This window comes from Cynoglossus semilaevis, chromosome 7, assembly GCF_000523025.1.
Source record: "Cynoglossus semilaevis isolate Cse_v1.0 chromosome 7, Cse_v1.0, whole genome shotgun sequence".
Classification (NCBI taxonomy): domain Eukaryota; kingdom Metazoa; phylum Chordata; class Actinopteri; order Pleuronectiformes; family Cynoglossidae; genus Cynoglossus; species Cynoglossus semilaevis.
In genome coordinates, this window is record NC_024313.1 from 2,350,826 (window position 1) to 2,370,293 (window position 19,468).

Below are 19,468 nucleotides of genomic sequence, written 5' to 3' on the forward strand. Positions count from 1 at the left end.
CAATATTTGATGTGTTTAACCATAGTGTGACAGGACTGACATAAACAATGAAAGGTCCACTCTAGGACGCCTCGTGGTAATGTGAATATTGCTCTGGGAATTGCTTATAGTTGGTGCTTCATTATGCAATGTTTAATATTAATAAAGAAAGTACAAGTATATATTATTCATAAGCTGATTTACTGTGGTGTGTGTGTGTGTGCGTGTGTGTGTGTGGACTTGAAAGACAGATTGAGATGCTCCCTTGCTATGGGCAATACAACTAGACAAGGAGCCTCTTACTTTTCCACATCCTGACAATTTCTGCCACTGTGAAAAAAAAAGGTTTTTCCAAGCCTGGATGAATGTGTAAAGGCAAACTTTAATTTGAAGGAGGCAAATGATCAACGATGACTGAGACAGGGAGGGGACAAACAAAGGCACAAGATGAAGTCGACACAAAAAAAATGAATATTTCATATGTAATGATGTCGGTGTTTTAGGATATACAGTTTTACCTTGATCATTCAGGTGCGAATACTAATGTTGAATTTGCTTTATTACAATTTTGTTAAATGATTTGAAGCATCTAAAAGACTCATTCAATGAAAAATAGAAAACCTTTATCTTGTCTTATGGTATTGTTTGTCTAAAGTGTTGACGTATTGATTGTCTAAATATTATTTTTTACTTTTTTGTCACTGCTTTTATTTGAATAATAATCCTGATGTGGTTACTGTCTTTTAGATTTGCTTGAAGGACGCTTTTTCATGAGTATAATAAGTTTGTGGTCTGTCATTATGGTAGCCATGTGGCACAATATTGGTCCTACATTATTTTCACAACCGCCCACAAATACATTGTATTTTAGTACAAAAGAAATTATATTTGCATTAACAACAAGAAGTTCTTCTATTCTTACAAAGACAGGAAATGATCAATTGTGTTTTGTTGATCTTGACTTAAGTGACGCTAAATGGACATAGAGTAAAATGAATACTGATTCATACTGGTGGACTACCAATCTATTGCAATAATGCAGGGAAATATGCATCATTGCAATATGATGCACAGTAATTGAGTGGTTCTGAAAAATTAAATAACAAATATGTCCGTAAATGCATTTATTTATGCAAATTAACAATTAAAAATGATCATCTTTAAAATTGAAAGCCGTGCTTCAAAAATGAAATCTTGCATTCCCACCTGTTCTACAGCAATTCGAAACGTTGTGCAAATAAATAAATAAATTCCATCTGTCTTTAAATTTTACACCGAAAGCAATCAGGACGATTGCAATGTGTTTGATAATTTCAGGGAGTCAAACGAATATTTCTTTGTGTAGTAAAACTAATATATATGTATATAGGCTATTATGTTGTGACTTTTTGTGTCAATTCCAAACCATTCAATAAGCCACGAGCTGTTTCTGCAAAGTACACCCAAAAATACGCAGCTAACGTTTACAGCGCACAAGTGATTATTTGTCTCCCTCTAGTGGATATATTTACTAAAAACATGTGAGCTCTCGTAAAATATAGTTAATATATAAGTTAATGGTATTTTCTTAAATATTCAGTTATTAGTAGAAAAAAAGTGGGAAAAGTGCAATAATTTCAAATATATATCTATTTTTGTTTTTTATTTTATTTTTACAACTACTGACGTCACTGCGCAATTACGTTGGTCAAGCGTCAGTGACGTGTTTTCATGATGGCGATGTCCTTGTTACAATGGGTGGCAGTGTCGGTTACTTGTTGACTACGTTATTGTGAATAAATGAGAGTTTCCATACAGCGGTGCGTTTCCTGTGATTTACCCCGACGGACACATGTTAAAGGTAAGACTCACCATTTATTTATAGTAAACTTTACTTTAATATTACACAGCTCACTGTATTCCGTGCGTCAACGGCTCAAGCAGAGCAAATTTGCTAACCCATGTTAGCGGCCGGTGAACTCGGAATTCTGCAAAATAATAAACTATAAGTATATTTTAACACGTCGTAATTACTACTTAATTTCTGTCTGTATTATTTGTTGAATAGTTTGATGAACAAAAATGCGTGCAGGTGTTTTTTTTTTCTTTCACGGAAGCTATCTTCAGCTACCGTTAGCACTTAGCGTGATGTTATTTTCAGTAACTGTCTTTCAACGACCTCATTAGGTTGCTACGTTTAATATTTTCACATGGCGTAAGTAGAACATTGTATGTACATTAGCCAAAACCAATAGTTAAGACGTGCGGTCCATATTTATATTAACTTAATGTAGGAGGTAAAATAAAAGTAATAGCCACTACATCACAAAAAACATCGTGCGGCTCTCTGCTTGAATTAAAACAAGCTTAAACTTTAACGGCTTAGGAATTTAAGAACATTTGAAGAACTATTTGAAGAACAATTGGCTGCCTTTATTTAACTGACAAGGAGACCACGGTTAAAGTTGTTTTTATTGACAAATTCCTTGTAAATGTAAAGAAAGATATTTTATAACAATTTTCTATCAAAGACACACCTATTATCTCTATCGGCAAAGAGATAAAGTTGTTTTGTTTTTTCCATATAAATCTGCAATATGTGTTTGTCTGGGCCATGTCTGGGAATACGGCTGTTTTTATGTTAATAATAACAAACCCACACAGCAGAAGTTCAAAAATGATAAATGGTGTCAGGGCGTTAAGGTTTATAGTAGAAAGTCAAACATGAATACACCCATTCCAACCTGCTGCTGACCTGACAGTTTGTAGAATATACAAAATTGTTAGAACAAAATCAAGAGTAACACAAACTGTCTTGTCTTCTACAGCAAAGTGCAGCTGGACCATCTTCTGTTGCTTCTCCTCAACAAATGAAGGACACTAAGGAGACCTCCTTGATGATGGGTCAGTCAGTTTTAGACCATATCAAGCCATGTTGGTACTGGGACAAGAAGGATTTGGCTCATACACCATCTCAGTCTGAGGGCCTAGACCCTGCTACAGAAGCTAGATATCGTCGGGAAGGAGCCCGCTTCATATTTGATGTGGGGACAAAGCTTGGCCTGTATCCTTGATTGGTTAATTGACTCATTGCAGATTAGATACTAATTGTGTGCCATTTTATTTGTGTGACTAAGAATAAAATAAGTTAAAAAAACAAACATTAAATGTCAGTCTAACTTGAGTCATCTCTTACAGGTACAATATACAGGAACGTATCTTAGAGAGTTAGCTAAAGTTGTTTTATGTAAATTCAAGTCCAAATCTTTTTCTAAAAACAAAGAAAAGAATTGTCTTTAAAGACTAGCATTTAAAATATAAAGGTGAGAAATTAATTTTAAAGCGTGCTCAAAGTCAGCAGGTACTCACAGTAGGATATTACAGTTATGTCTTCACGCTGAAAACAAAATAGTGTACACATAGATGGTTAAAACAGTTCACTGTTGACCTCGCTCACCTTATGTTATGCATATAAATGTGTATGTAAATGATCTACCTAAGATGGTTAAAACAGTTCACTGTTGACCTTATCTTATGCATATAAATGTGTATCTAAATGGTCTACCTAGTGTCCTTGACTGTACTCAGGCACTATGATACGCTGGCAACTGGTATCATATATTTCCACCGCTTCTACATGTTTCACTCCTTCAAGCAGTTCCCCAGATATGTAAGTTGATTTTCTTTACATAATTGCTCAATGGAGCTAAATGTAAAAGAGTTAACATATTGTTGTTTGTGTCTCCAAGGTGACCGGCGCTTGCTGTCTATTCCTGGCTGGAAAAGTGGAAGAGACGCCGAAGAAGTGTAAAGACATCATTAAAACTGCTCGCAGTTTATTGAATGATGTGCAATTCGCACAGTTTGGCGATGACCCTAAGGTAAAGTTGCTGCTTTTTTTTTTTTAGCATTATGTCCTTCACTGAGGAATTATTTATCACAAACAACATTAAAGAGACAGTTTATAAATCCCAAGGATCTATGAAGGCAAGTCAGACAAATATCATTTGTTTAATACAGTGTATAGCTACATACACAAAACTGTAATATATTGTCTCTTGATTTAACCATGTGGCTTAAGATCATATGTAAAAGCAGCATCATAAACAATTTCTTGTGTTGTGTTCTATAGGAAGAGGTGATGGTGCTAGAGAGAATTTTGCTGCAGACAATCAAATTTGACCTGCAGGTGGAGCACCCCTACATGTTCCTGCTGCGCTATGTCAAGCAGCTCAAAGGTGAGCCTGTTCTTGTATGTAATCTGATGGACACTCACATGCATGATTCTTTCTCAAACAATTACATTTTTTATTTCTGCTCATAAATGTAGGTGATAAAAGCAAGGTCTGCAAGGTGCTGCAAATGGCGTGGACGTTTGTCAACGACAGGTAAGCATCTGTCATGCAGTAGTGGTGTCACTTTTGTCTTGGTAATTATTTTTGTTTATAAATGTTTTGTTTGAAAATTAGTATTTGATTCTGAATTTCTATGAACATTTTTTTCTTTCCTCCCATTTTTATTTACTAATTTTCTCTGTCCTCTCCAGCCTGTGCACCATGCTCTCTCTACAGTGGGAACCGGAGATCATTGCAGTAGCTGTCATGTACTTGGCCGGACGCCTCTGTAAATTTGACATCCAGGAGTGGACCGCTAAGCAGTCATCACGTCGCTGGTGGGAACAGTTTGTCCAGGATGTTCCAGTTGAGCTGCTTGAAGGTGCTTCTCATGAAGCTGTTATTCATAATCATATATCATTTGTCCATACTTGTTTTTACAATTGTATTAACAGAATAATCTGTTTTTTTTCTTAGAAATTTGCCATCAGATCCTCGACCTTTACTCTCAGGGCAACAAGCCCATCCCTCAGCAAATGCAGGAGAAGGATCGACCTCCCATCCCTGCAATTCCGGCTCCTCCTATTCCACAGGGACCACCACCAGTGTCCAACCCTCCTCCCCCACCACCTAAAAAGACGTCTCCACAGAGTGGCAGCCCTGCACGTTCACTCAAACGACCACATGTATGCGCGCCAGAATTACACTTAGCATTGTTGGTTTCATTTCAGGAAGTCAGCATCCAATTTATTTTAGAGCATTTCTTCTCTATAAACATTAATTGTTAATTCTTTTGTGTGTATTTAACTACTTCAGTTCAATTTTAGTTGAAAGATAACTGATTTTATCTTATCTTTTCTTTTACAGTCACCCCCCAAAGATGAACCTAAACCTCCAGGTATTGTCTTACTTCTCAAGTTTGTAAAAATTTGCTCACTTTAGTTGTAGTTTCTACAAATATCTCCAAGAATGGGTTTTTGAGGAATTAGGTTTATACAATTTTAAAAATATATATTAATATATTAATATATATTTGCTTATTTTTCTTTGTTCCATTTTTCAGAACAACCTGGGTCGAAGATTCCTACCCTGGAGAGCCCCTTACCACCTCTGCCTACAACGCAGCCCCCCTCAGGTGACTTCTTATCTCTTACCTGCAGTTTAATATGCAGGAGAGATAGAATAATTTACATTTAGATTAAGTTAAAAGATTAAATCTGCATCCTCTCATGGTTCTGTTGTCTGTTTGCATGCATCAATAACTGGGCTAATAATGAGCAGTGAGCCCCCATGCCTGCTGAAGTGCACACTAAAATGCGCACAGTTAGGAATTTGTCTGGACATTTGCCAACGGCCACATTTTTATAACTGGTTATGATGGACGAGTGAACCTGATGTTAAAGCCTTCTGCTGTTACATTTATTAATAATAATACATTTATTTTGAGGTTAAAGTCTTTTCTTTTGTCGTTCGCTGTCACTTTAGCAGAGCGAAAAGCTCCAGTTCCAGCTCCTCCAGCAGAAGCAGAACCTGGAAGTGAAGCTGCTCCTCCACCACCCCATGCTCCACCACCACACCAACCGCCTCCCTTGCCGCACCGCCCTCCCCCTCCTCCACCCTCTAACTACATCATGTCCACCACCAGCTCCTACATGTCTGGTGAAGGCTATCAGAACCTACAGTCCATGATGAAGACTGAGGCTCCCACTTACGCCCCAATGCCTCCCAGCTATGCTCCACCGATTCCACCATACCATCCCCATGTCTACCCACCGCCTTCAGCACCACCTCCCGGGCCCCCTCCTCCTCCATCTACATACCCACCACCTAGCCTCCCTCCAACCTACCCACCTCCAGGTTACAACAGTTACCCTCCGCCACCTCCCCGCATGCCACCAGGCCATGTTCCTCCTCCAGGAATGGGCCTCCCACCTACAGGGTACCCTCCTCCACCTCCTGTCCCTCCAGGGCAGACACAGGTCCCCTTGCCTCCTCCACCTGGTATGCCCTTGAATCGTGGTGGTTGGATGAGATGAGATGAGCTGATCGTGCCACAAAAGACTCTGAAGTGAGGCTGTTGTGGAGAAGCGCCCTTTTGACAGAGAACAGCCCAGGATCTTTTGTTATTTTGGTACAAACGGTGACTACTTCCGTCTAAGGCTTTTGAAGAAAAAAAGCTCATCACCATTTCGACTTGGCAGAAAAAGATCCGTACAGTGTTGTAATGACAACACAGTCAGTGTTCAAAGTGTGCAGGAAAGTTCTGTAGTAACTCTTTGTACAAGACGTGTACTTGTGTGCTCAATAATGCATCATATTTGTTAGGGGAATGTGCTTGAAAATGGATTCACCGGGGATTTTTTTTTTGTTATGAAGTGTTTTCCTTCACTCATTAAAGAACTACAAGCAAACTTTTTTTTAAGTCAGTGGTCAAAACTCATAGACATTGTTTCAACATTTAGTCAACATCAATCCTGATATTTCGAAAACAAGACTTTCCTAACTCTGGTCCACATCACTGTTTTACATTAAGTTCTCCAGTCACCTTGGGTTTTGTCTGGGATCGTAGTGTCTAAGATCATGGTGGGCTTTCTATGTGAAAAAGCCTGCTACTGCGTACGATTGAAGGCAAACGTGTTGAATGGACACTATTCAAATGTTCTGTATAATGTTTTCTAATGCTTCATTCCACTCAATTATATTGGATCACTGAGATAATGTTGGCCAGACATTCTTACAAACACAGGATGTTTTTCAGTTGATAACACATTATTTTTCACACTGGAGTTACAGTTAAAGGAACTTGTGTTCATATCTGTCATTTAACTTGTGGACAGGTTTATGATTTTTACAGATTTTATATTATTTTTTTGTTCGTGTGTGCCTTAGTCAGGTCTTTGCTGTATTCTCCCTGTACAAGAATTTGTATGTATGTCCAGAACAAAACAATAAACTCTTTACAGCAAAATACATCACTATGTTGCCACAGGACTAATTGTGTTCTTAATTGTAACTTTTTATGTCTAATGTATGTTTAAAGGTACATCATTTCTAAAATGATACAAATGTTTTGAATAACCATTGATTCGGTACTTTATACATTCGGTATAATTTTAAGACTGTTAACTAGTGAATATTTTTAATATGAATAAGTGAATGAATTCAATGAATAAATGTTAATTGTTTTGTATAAATGCAGGTAGATCACAGAAAAATCCCCAAGACAGAGATGCAACTATGGGTTTAGAACATTTAGATAACATTCTAAAAAATACAGTGAAAAATCCCTGCTCGTATGTAATAAAACAAGTAGCCATATATTTTTGAACCATACAATCCTAGATCTACAACAACCAATAAGAAGAAATGTGGAATTTCCTAGTTTTTTTATAATGTCTAAATGTTTTGTGCCTTAATGCTTTGACAACACATTTATTTCTCCACCTCTCTTACAGTGAACCCGCAATTAAACACTGGTGTGTCTGTTAATATATTTTTATATTGTATGTATATTTTACCTGAAGATCAATCAGTTTAATAAAAAAAACATGTCAGAAACACAATATGTGGATCTCTGTCTTTTTGTGTATATATATATATTAATGTGGAAATTGCTTTTTTTCAACCGTCAATACAATCCAAACACCTGTAACATAAAACATAAACTTCACGTATCATTTTGAAGATTCATTTTGAACGAATCACTCGCGACCGAAACATCACTACTATTGCCATATTATTGACTTTTTTCAGACAATAGAATGTTAACGCACTATTGCTTATTAAAAATGGATTTTAAGTAAAATGGCTGCCAGGTTGATATAGTGTTCATGGGGGTTTTCCCGTGACTACATAATAGTCATGAGCCCTCCAGTGGCTCAAATATACAACCACACATAGAGCTTACAACCTTTTGAAAGGACCTTGTTTATATATGCAGTTGCACGTTTGAACCACCGGAGGGCGTAAACCTATTGCCTTAAATATTCAGCCACACATGGAGCAGACAACCCTTTGGAGGGAACTAGTTTATATATGCAGTTGCACGTTTGAGCCACCGGAGGGCGTAAACCTATTGCCTTAAATATTCAGCCACACATGGAGCAGACAACCCTTTGGAGGGAACTAGTTTATATATGCAGTTGCACGTTTGAGCCACCGGAGGGCGTAAACCTATTGCCTTAAATATTCAGCCACACATGGAGCAGACAACCCTTTGGAGGGAACTAGTTTATATATGCAGTTGCACGTTTGAGCCACCGGAGGGCGTAAACCTATTGCCTTAAATATTCAGCCACACATGGAGCAGACAACCCTTTGGAGGGAACTAGTTTATATATGCAGTTGCACGTTTGAGCCACCGGAGGGCGTAAACCTATTGCCTTAAATATTCAGCCACACATGGAGCAGACAACCCTTTGGAGGGAACTAGTTTATATATGCAGTTGCACGTTTGAGCCACCGGAGGGCGTAAACCTATTGCCTTAAATATTCAGCCACACATGGAGCAGACAACCCTTTGGAGGGAACTAGTTTATATATGCAGTTGCACGTTTGAGCCACCGGAGGGCGTAAACCTATTGCCTTAAATATTCAGCCACACATGGAGCAGACAACCCTTTGGAGGGAACTAGTTTATATATGCAGTTGCACGTTTGAGCCACCGGAGGGCGTAAACCTATTGCCTTAAATATTCAGCCACACATGGAGCAGACAACCCTTTGGAGGGAACTAGTTTATATATGCAGTTGCACGTTTGAGCCACCGGAGGGCGTAAACCTATTGCCTTAAATATTCAGCCACACATGGAGCAGACAACCCTTTGGAGGGAACTAGTTTATATATGCAGTTGCACGTTTGAGCCACCGGAGGGCGTAAACCTATTGCCTTAAATATTCAGCCACACATGGAGCAGACAACCCTTTGGAGGGAACTAGTTTATATATGCAGTTGCACGTTTGAGCCACCGGAGGGCGTAAACCTATTGCCTTAAATATTCAGCCACACATGGAGCAGACAACCCTTTGGAGGGAACTAGTTTATATATGCAGTTGCACGTTTGAGCCACCGGAGGGCGTAAACCTATTGCCTTAAATATTCAGCCACACATGGAGCAGACAACCCTTTGGAGGGAACTAGTTTATATATGCAGTTGCACGTTTGAGCCACCGGAGGGCGTAAACCTATTGCCTTAAATATTCAGCCACACATGGAGCAGACAACCCTTTGGAGGGAACTAGTTTATATATGCAGTTGCACGTTTGAGCCACCGGAGGGCGTAAACCTATTGCCTTAAATATTCAGCCACACATGGAGCAGACAACCCTTTGGAGGGAACTAGTTTATATATGCAGTTGCACGTTTGAGCCACCGGAGGGCGTAAACCTATTGCCTTAAATATTCAGCCACACATGGAGCAGACAACCCTTTGGAGGGAACTAGTTTATATATGCAGTTGCACGTTTGAGCCACCGGAGGGCGTAAACCTATTGCCTTAAATATTCAGCCACACATGGAGCAGACAACCCTTTGGAGGGAACTAGTTTATATATGCAGTTGCACGTTTGAGCCACCGGAGGGCGTAAACCTATTGCCTTAAATATTCAGCCACACATGGAGCAGACAACCCTTTGGAGGGAACTAGTTTATATATGCAGTTGCACGTTTGAGCCACCGGAGGGCGTAAACCTATTGCCTTAAATATTCAGCCACACATGGAGCAGACAACCCTTTGGAGGGAACTAGTTTATATATGCAGTTGCACGTTTGAGCCACCGGAGGGCGTAAACCTATTGCCTTAAATATTCAGCCACACATGGAGCAGACAACCCTTTGGAGGGAACTAGTTTATATATGCAGTTGCACGTTTGAGCCACCGGAGGGCGTAAACCTATTGCCTTAAATATTCAGCCACACATGGAGCAGACAACCCTTTGGAGGGAACTAGTTTATATATGCAGTTGCACGTTTGAGCCACCGGAGGGCGTAAACCTATTGCCTTAAATATTCAGCCACACATGGAGCAGACAACCCTTTGGAGGGAACTAGTTTATATATGCAGTTGCACGTTTGAGCCACCGGAGGGCGTAAACCTATTGCCTTAAATATTCAGCCACACATGGAGCAGACAACCCTTTGGAGGGAACTAGTTTATATATGCAGTTGCACGTTTGAGCCACCGGAGGGCGTAAACCTATTGCCTTAAATATTCAGCCACACATGGAGCAGACAACCCTTTGGAGGGAACTAGTTTATATATGCAGTTGCACGTTTGAGCCACCGGAGGGCGTAAACCTATTGCCTTAAATATTCAGCCACACATGGAGCAGACAACCCTTTGGAGGGAACTAGTTTATATATGCAGTTGCACGTTTGAGCCACCGGAGGGCGTAAACCTATTGCCTTAAATATTCAGCCACACATGGAGCAGACAACCCTTTGGAGGGAACTAGTTTATATATGCAGTTGCACGTTTGAGCCACCGGAGGGCGTAAACCTATTGCCTTAAATATTCAGCCACACATGGAGCAGACAACCCTTTGGAGGGAACTAGTTTATATATGCAGTTGCACGTTTGAGCCACCGGAGGGCGTAAACCTATTGCCTTAAATATTCAGCCACACATGGAGCAGACAACCCTTTGGAGGGAACTAGTTTATATATGCAGTTGCACGTTTGAGCCACCGGAGGGCGTAAACCTATTGCCTTAAATATTCAGCCACACATGGAGCAGACAACCCTTTGGAGGGAACTAGTTTATATATGCAGTTGCACGTTTGAGCCACCGGAGGGCGTAAACCTATTGCCTTAAATATTCAGCCACACATGGAGCAGACAACCCTTTGGAGGGAACTAGTTTATATATGCAGTTGCACGTTTGAGCCACCGGAGGGCGTAAACCTATTGCCTTAAATATTCAGCCACACATGGAGCAGACAACCCTTTGGAGGGAACTAGTTTATATATGCAGTTGCACGTTTGAGCCACCGGAGGGCGTAAACCTATTGCCTTAAATATTCAGCCACACATGGAGCAGACAACCCTTTGGAGGGAACTAGTTTATATATGCAGTTGCACGTTTGAGCCACCGGAGGGCGTAAACCTATTGCCTTAAATATTCAGCCACACATGGAGCAGACAACCCTTTGGAGGGAACTAGTTTATATATGCAGTTGCACGTTTGAGCCACCGGAGGGCGTAAACCTATTGCCTTAAATATTCAGCCACACATGGAGCAGACAACCCTTTGGAGGGAACTAGTTTATATATGCAGTTGCACGTTTGAGCCACCGGAGGGCGTAAACCTATTGCCTTAAATATTCAGCCACACATGGAGCAGACAACCCTTTGGAGGGAACTAGTTTATATATGCAGTTGCACGTTTGAGCCACCGGAGGGCGTAAACCTATTGCCTTAAATATTCAGCCACACATGGAGCAGACAACCCTTTGGAGGGAACTAGTTTATATATGCAGTTGCACGTTTGAGCCACCGGAGGGCGTAAACCTATTGCCTTAAATATTCAGCCACACATGGAGCAGACAACCCTTTGGAGGGAACTAGTTTATATATGCAGTTGCACGTTTGAGCCACCGGAGGGCGTAAACCTATTGCCTTAAATATTCAGCCACACATGGAGCAGACAACCCTTTGGAGGGAACTAGTTTATATATGCAGTTGCACGTTTGAGCCACCGGAGGGCGTAAACCTATTGCCTTAAATATTCAGCCACACATGGAGCAGACAACCCTTTGGAGGGAACTAGTTTATATATGCAGTTGCACGTTTGAGCCACCGGAGGGCGTAAACCTATTGCCTTAAATATTCAGCCACACATGGAGCAGACAACCCTTTGGAGGGAACTAGTTTATATATGCAGTTGCACGTTTGAGCCACCGGAGGGCGTAAACCTATTGCCTTAAATATTCAGCCACACATGGAGCAGACAACCCTTTGGAGGGAACTAGTTTATATATGCAGTTGCACGTTTGAGCCACCGGAGGGCGTAAACCTATTGCCTTAAATATTCAGCCACACATGGAGCAGACAACCCTTTGGAGGGAACTAGTTTATATATGCAGTTGCACGTTTGAGCCACCGGAGGGCGTAAACCTATTGCCTTAAATATTCAGCCACACATGGAGCAGACAACCCTTTGGAGGGAACTAGTTTATATATGCAGTTGCACGTTTGAGCCACCGGAGGGCGTAAACCTATTGCCTTAAATATTCAGCCACACATGGAGCAGACAACCCTTTGGAGGGAACTAGTTTATATATGCAGTTGCACGTTTGAGCCACCGGAGGGCGTAAACCTATTGCCTTAAATATTCAGCCACACATGGAGCAGACAACCCTTTGGAGGGAACTAGTTTATATATGCAGTTGCACGTTTGAGCCACCGGAGGGCGTAAACCTATTGCCTTAAATATTCAGCCACACATGGAGCAGACAACCCTTTGGAGGGAACTAGTTTATATATGCAGTTGCACGTTTGAGCCACCGGAGGGCGTAAACCTATTGCCTTAAATATTCAGCCACACATGGAGCAGACAACCCTTTGGAGGGAACTAGTTTATATATGCAGTTGCACGTTTGAGCCACCGGAGGGCGTAAACCTATTGCCTTAAATATTCAGCCACACATGGAGCAGACAACCCTTTGGAGGGAACTAGTTTATATATGCAGTTGCACGTTTGAGCCACCGGAGGGCGTAAACCTATTGCCTTAAATATTCAGCCACACATGGAGCAGACAACCCTTTGGAGGGAACTAGTTTATATATGCAGTTGCACGTTTGAGCCACCGGAGGGCGTAAACCTATTGCCTTAAATATTCAGCCACACATGGAGCAGACAACCCTTTGGAGGGAACTAGTTTATATATGCAGTTGCACGTTTGAGCCACCGGAGGGCGTAAACCTATTGCCTTAAATATTCAGCCACACATGGAGCAGACAACCCTTTGGAGGGAACTAGTTTATATATGCAGTTGCACGTTTGAGCCACCGGAGGGCGTAAACCTATTGCCTTAAATATTCAGCCACACATGGAGCAGACAACCCTTTGGAGGGAACTAGTTTATATATGCAGTTGCACGTTTGAGCCACCGGAGGGCGTAAACCTATTGCCTTAAATATTCAGCCACACATGGAGCAGACAACCCTTTGGAGGGAACTAGTTTATATATGCAGTTGCACGTTTGAGCCACCGGAGGGCGTAAACCTATTGCCTTAAATATTCAGCCACACATGGAGCAGACAACCCTTTGGAGGGAACTAGTTTATATATGCAGTTGCACGTTTGAGCCACCGGAGGGCGTAAACCTATTGCCTTAAATATTCAGCCACACATGGAGCAGACAACCCTTTGGAGGGAACTAGTTTATATATGCAGTTGCACGTTTGAGCCACCGGAGGGCGTAAACCTATTGCCTTAAATATTCAGCCACACATGGAGCAGACAACCCTTTGGAGGGAACTAGTTTATATATGCAGTTGCACGTTTGAGCCACCGGAGGGCGTAAACCTATTGCCTTAAATATTCAGCCACACATGGAGCAGACAACCCTTTGGAGGGAACTAGTTTATATATGCAGTTGCACGTTTGAGCCACCGGAGGGCGTAAACCTATTGCCTTAAATATTCAGCCACACATGGAGCAGACAACCCTTTGGAGGGAACTAGTTTATATATGCAGTTGCACGTTTGAGCCACCGGAGGGCGTAAACCTATTGCCTTAAATATTCAGCCACACATGGAGCAGACAACCCTTTGGAGGGAACTAGTTTATATATGCAGTTGCACGTTTGAGCCACCGGAGGGCGTAAACCTATTGCCTTAAATATTCAGCCACACATGGAGCAGACAACCCTTTGGAGGGAACTAGTTTATATATGCAGTTGCACGTTTGAGCCACCGGAGGGCGTAAACCTATTGCCTTAAATATTCAGCCACACATGGAGCAGACAACCCTTTGGAGGGAACTAGTTTATATATGCAGTTGCACGTTTGAGCCACCGGAGGGCGTAAACCTATTGCCTTAAATATTCAGCCACACATGGAGCAGACAACCCTTTGGAGGGAACTAGTTTATATATGCAGTTGCACGTTTGAGCCACCGGAGGGCGTAAACCTATTGCCTTAAATATTCAGCCACACATGGAGCAGACAACCCTTTGGAGGGAACTAGTTTATATATGCAGTTGCACGTTTGAGCCACCGGAGGGCGTAAACCTATTGCCTTAAATATTCAGCCACACATGGAGCAGACAACCCTTTGGAGGGAACTAGTTTATATATGCAGTTGCACGTTTGAGCCACCGGAGGGCGTAAACCTATTGCCTTAAATATTCAGCCACACATGGAGCAGACAACCCTTTGGAGGGAACTAGTTTATATATGCAGTTGCACGTTTGAGCCACCGGAGGGCGTAAACCTATTGCCTTAAATATTCAGCCACACATGGAGCAGACAACCCTTTGGAGGGAACTAGTTTATATATGCAGTTGCACGTTTGAGCCACCGGAGGGCGTAAACCTATTGCCTTAAATATTCAGCCACACATGGAGCAGACAACCCTTTGGAGGGAACTAGTTTATATATGCAGTTGCACGTTTGAGCCACCGGAGGGCGTAAACCTATTGCCTTAAATATTCAGCCACACATGGAGCAGACAACCCTTTGGAGGGAACTAGTTTATATATGCAGTTGCACGTTTGAGCCACCGGAGGGCGTAAACCTATTGCCTTAAATATTCAGCCACACATGGAGCAGACAACCCTTTGGAGGGAACTAGTTTATATATGCAGTTGCACGTTTGAGCCACCGGAGGGCGTAAACCTATTGCCTTAAATATTCAGCCACACATGGAGCAGACAACCCTTTGGAGGGAACTAGTTTATATATGCAGTTGCACGTTTGAGCCACCGGAGGGCGTAAACCTATTGCCTTAAATATTCAGCCACACATGGAGCAGACAACCCTTTGGAGGGAACTAGTTTATATATGCAGTTGCACGTTTGAGCCACCGGAGGGCGTAAACCTATTGCCTTAAATATTCAGCCACACATGGAGCAGACAACCCTTTGGAGGGAACTAGTTTATATATGCAGTTGCACGTTTGAGCCACCGGAGGGCGTAAACCTATTGCCTTAAATATTCAGCCACACATGGAGCAGACAACCCTTTGGAGGGAACTAGTTTATATATGCAGTTGCACGTTTGAGCCACCGGAGGGCGTAAACCTATTGCCTTAAATATTCAGCCACACATGGAGCAGACAACCCTTTGGAGGGAACTAGTTTATATATGCAGTTGCACGTTTGAGCCACCGGAGGGCGTAAACCTATTGCCTTAAATATTCAGCCACACATGGAGCAGACAACCCTTTGGAGGGAACTAGTTTATATATGCAGTTGCACGTTTGAGCCACCGGAGGGCGTAAACCTATTGCCTTAAATATTCAGCCACACATGGAGCAGACAACCCTTTGGAGGGAACTAGTTTATATATGCAGTTGCACGTTTGAGCCACCGGAGGGCGTAAACCTATTGCCTTAAATATTCAGCCACACATGGAGCAGACAACCCTTTGGAGGGAACTAGTTTATATATGCAGTTGCACGTTTGAGCCACCGGAGGGCGTAAACCTATTGCCTTAAATATTCAGCCACACATGGAGCAGACAACCCTTTGGAGGGAACTAGTTTATATATGCAGTTGCACGTTTGAGCCACCGGAGGGCGTAAACCTATTGCCTTAAATATTCAGCCACACATGGAGCAGACAACCCTTTGGAGGGAACTAGTTTATATATGCAGTTGCACGTTTGAGCCACCGGAGGGCGTAAACCTATTGCCTTAAATATTCAGCCACACATGGAGCAGACAACCCTTTGGAGGGAACTAGTTTATATATGCAGTTGCACGTTTGAGCCACCGGAGGGCGTAAACCTATTGCCTTAAATATTCAGCCACACATGGAGCAGACAACCCTTTGGAGGGAACTAGTTTATATATGCAGTTGCACGTTTGAGCCACCGGAGGGCGTAAACCTATTGCCTTAAATATTCAGCCACACATGGAGCAGACAACCCTTTGGAGGGAACTAGTTTATATATGCAGTTGCACGTTTGAGCCACCGGAGGGCGTAAACCTATTGCCTTAAATATTCAGCCACACATGGAGCAGACAACCCTTTGGAGGGAACTAGTTTATATATGCAGTTGCACGTTTGAGCCACCGGAGGGCGTAAACCTATTGCCTTAAATATTCAGCCACACATGGAGCAGACAACCCTTTGGAGGGAACTAGTTTATATATGCAGTTGCACGTTTGAGCCACCGGAGGGCGTAAACCTATTGCCTTAAATATTCAGCCACACATGGAGCAGACAACCCTTTGGAGGGAACTAGTTTATATATGCAGTTGCACGTTTGAGCCACCGGAGGGCGTAAACCTATTGCCTTAAATATTCAGCCACACATGGAGCAGACAACCCTTTGGAGGGAACTAGTTTATATATGCAGTTGCACGTTTGAGCCACCGGAGGGCGTAAACCTATTGCCTTAAATATTCAGCCACACATGGAGCAGACAACCCTTTGGAGGGAACTAGTTTATATATGCAGTTGCACGTTTGAGCCACCGGAGGGCGTAAACCTATTGCCTTAAATATTCAGCCACACATGGAGCAGACAACCCTTTGGAGGGAACTAGTTTATATATGCAGTTGCACGTTTGAGCCACCGGAGGGCGTAAACCTATTGCCTTAAATATTCAGCCACACATGGAGCAGACAACCCTTTGGAGGGAACTAGTTTATATATGCAGTTGCACGTTTGAGCCACCGGAGGGCGTAAACCTATTGCCTTAAATATTCAGCCACACATGGAGCAGACAACCCTTTGGAGGGAACTAGTTTATATATGCAGTTGCACGTTTGAGCCACCGGAGGGCGTAAACCTATTGCCTTAAATATTCAGCCACACATGGAGCAGACAACCCTTTGGAGGGAACTAGTTTATATATGCAGTTGCACGTTTGAGCCACCGGAGGGCGTAAACCTATTGCCTTAAATATTCAGCCACACATGGAGCAGACAACCCTTTGGAGGGAACTAGTTTATATATGCAGTTGCACGTTTGAGCCACCGGAGGGCGTAAACCTATTGCCTTAAATATTCAGCCACACATGGAGCAGACAACCCTTTGGAGGGAACTAGTTTATATATGCAGTTGCACGTTTGAGCCACCGGAGGGCGTAAACCTATTGCCTTAAATATTCAGCCACACATGGAGCAGACAACCCTTTGGAGGGAACTAGTTTATATATGCAGTTGCACGTTTGAGCCACCGGAGGGCGTAAACCTATTGCCTTAAATATTCAGCCACACATGGAGCAGACAACCCTTTGGAGGGAACTAGTTTATATATGCAGTTGCACGTTTGAGCCACCGGAGGGCGTAAACCTATTGCCTTAAATATTCAGCCACACATGGAGCAGACAACCCTTTGGAGGGAACTAGTTTATATATGCAGTTGCACGTTTGAGCCACCGGAGGGCGTAAACCTATTGCCTTAAATATTCAGCCACACATGGAGCAGACAACCCTTTGGAGGGAACTAGTTTATATATGCAGTTGCACGTTTGAGCCACCGGAGGGCGTAAACCTATTGCCTTAAATATTCAGCCACACATGGAGCAGACAACCCTTTGGAGGGAACTAGTTTATATATGCAGTTGCACGTTTGAGCCACCGGAGGGCGTAAACCTATTGCCTTAAATATTCAGCCACACATGGAGCAGACAACCCTTTGGAGGGAACTAGTTTATATATGCAGTTGCACGTTTGAGCCACCGGAGGGCGTAAACCTATTGCCTTAAATATTCAGCCACACATGGAGCAGACAACCCTTTGGAGGGAACTAGTTTATATATGCAGTTGCACGTTTGAGCCACCGGAGGGCGTAAACCTATTGCCTTAAATATTCAGCCACACATGGAGCAGACAACCCTTTGGAGGGAACTAGTTTATATATGCAGTTGCACGTTTGAGCCACCGGAGGGCGTAAACCTATTGCCTTAAATATTCAGCCACACATGGAGCAGACAACCCTTTGGAGGGAACTAGTTTATATATGCAGTTGCACGTTTGAGCCACCGGAGGGCGTAAACCTATTGCCTTAAATATTCAGCCACACATGGAGCAGACAACCCTTTGGAGGGAACTAGTTTATATATGCAGTTGCACGTTTGAGCCACCGGAGGGCGTAAACCTATTGCCTTAAATATTCAGCCACACATGGAGCAGACAACCCTTTGGAGGGAACTAGTTTATATATGCAGTTGCACGTTTGAGCCACCGGAGGGCGTAAACCTATTGCCTTAAATATTCAGCCACACATGGAGCAGACAACCCTTTGGAGGGAACTAGTTTATATATGCAGTTGCACGTTTGAGCCACCGGAGGGCGTAAACCTATTGCCTTAAATATTCAGCCACACATGGAGCAGACAACCCTTTGGAGGGAACTAGTTTATATATGCAGTTGCACGTTTGAGCCACCGGAGGGCGTAAACCTATTGCCTTAAATATTCAGCCACACATGGAGCAGACAACCCTTTGGAGGGAACTAGTTTATATATGCAGTTGCACGTTTGAGCCACCGGAGGGCGTAAATTTCATTTTTAAGGTTAAAAACAATACTCTTCTCTGGGCGTTCTCCTTGATGGCCAGCCAGGTGTCATTCTGATGACTTTATTTATAACATTTTTCAACAACTGTTATCACATCAACCATTTACATTAGTAAGTTCTTACCTTGGCAGTGTTGTCCTTTGAGGCACTGATGAACATGGTGAGGAATGTTGTTGAGGCGCCTGCTGTGGTCCTTAGCGTGTTCTGACAGCAGACATTAAAGAAGGGACACAGAGCAAAAATTTAACGTCTAATTATAAAACACTTTGTAAAGTGAAGTGAAGTAAAGTGAAAATTTGTAAATTTTGTAAAACACTTTGGAAATTATCCAAAACACATTTAAACACTCATACACTAATATATCTGCCGGAACCGCCTATATAGCTAAATGTTTATTCATTTCATTATTTCACTGCTCAAATAGTTAAACTGTGCATATATTTAATATTATTTATTTATTTTATATACTTGTTCACATAACAT

The 19,468-nt window shown here is 42.2% G+C and overlaps 1 protein-coding gene and 1 long non-coding RNA gene across 4 annotated transcripts in view; one reads left to right on the forward strand and one right to left on the reverse strand.

Moving 5' to 3' along the window:
* Nucleotides 1-1,661: 1,661 nt before the first annotated feature.
* ccnk (cyclin K) lies at nt 1,662-7,267 on the forward strand. Of its 3 annotated transcripts, none has more exons than XM_008312751.3 (11): nt 1,662-1,819; nt 2,787-3,022; nt 3,547-3,628; nt 3,708-3,839; nt 4,091-4,196; nt 4,289-4,346; nt 4,505-4,674; nt 4,770-4,978; nt 5,160-5,190; nt 5,356-5,427; nt 5,778-7,267. In XM_008312751.3, the coding sequence occupies exons 1-11, from the start codon at nt 1,811-1,813 to the stop codon at nt 6,326-6,328; spliced, it is 1,656 nt and encodes a 551-aa protein (XP_008310973.1). In that variant the 5' UTR covers nt 1,662-1,810; the 3' UTR covers nt 6,329-7,267. The 3 variants fall into 3 exon arrangements, with proteins under 3 accessions (XP_008310973.1, XP_008310974.1, XP_016889070.1); XM_008312752.3 differs by having other exon boundaries at nt 5,781-7,267; XM_017033581.2 differs by lacking the exon at nt 1,662-1,819 and adding an exon at nt 2,431-2,452.
* Nucleotides 7,268-18,994: 11,727 nt separating this feature from the next.
* The window catches only part of LOC112487244 (uncharacterized), a 1,040-nt gene continuing 566 nt past the window's right edge, over nt 18,995-19,468 (reverse strand). Inside the window, exon 2 of the long non-coding RNA XR_003050167.1 lies at nt 18,995-19,189. This is a non-coding gene — a long non-coding RNA (uncharacterized LOC112487244). The remainder of the gene's footprint in view (nt 19,190-19,468) is intronic.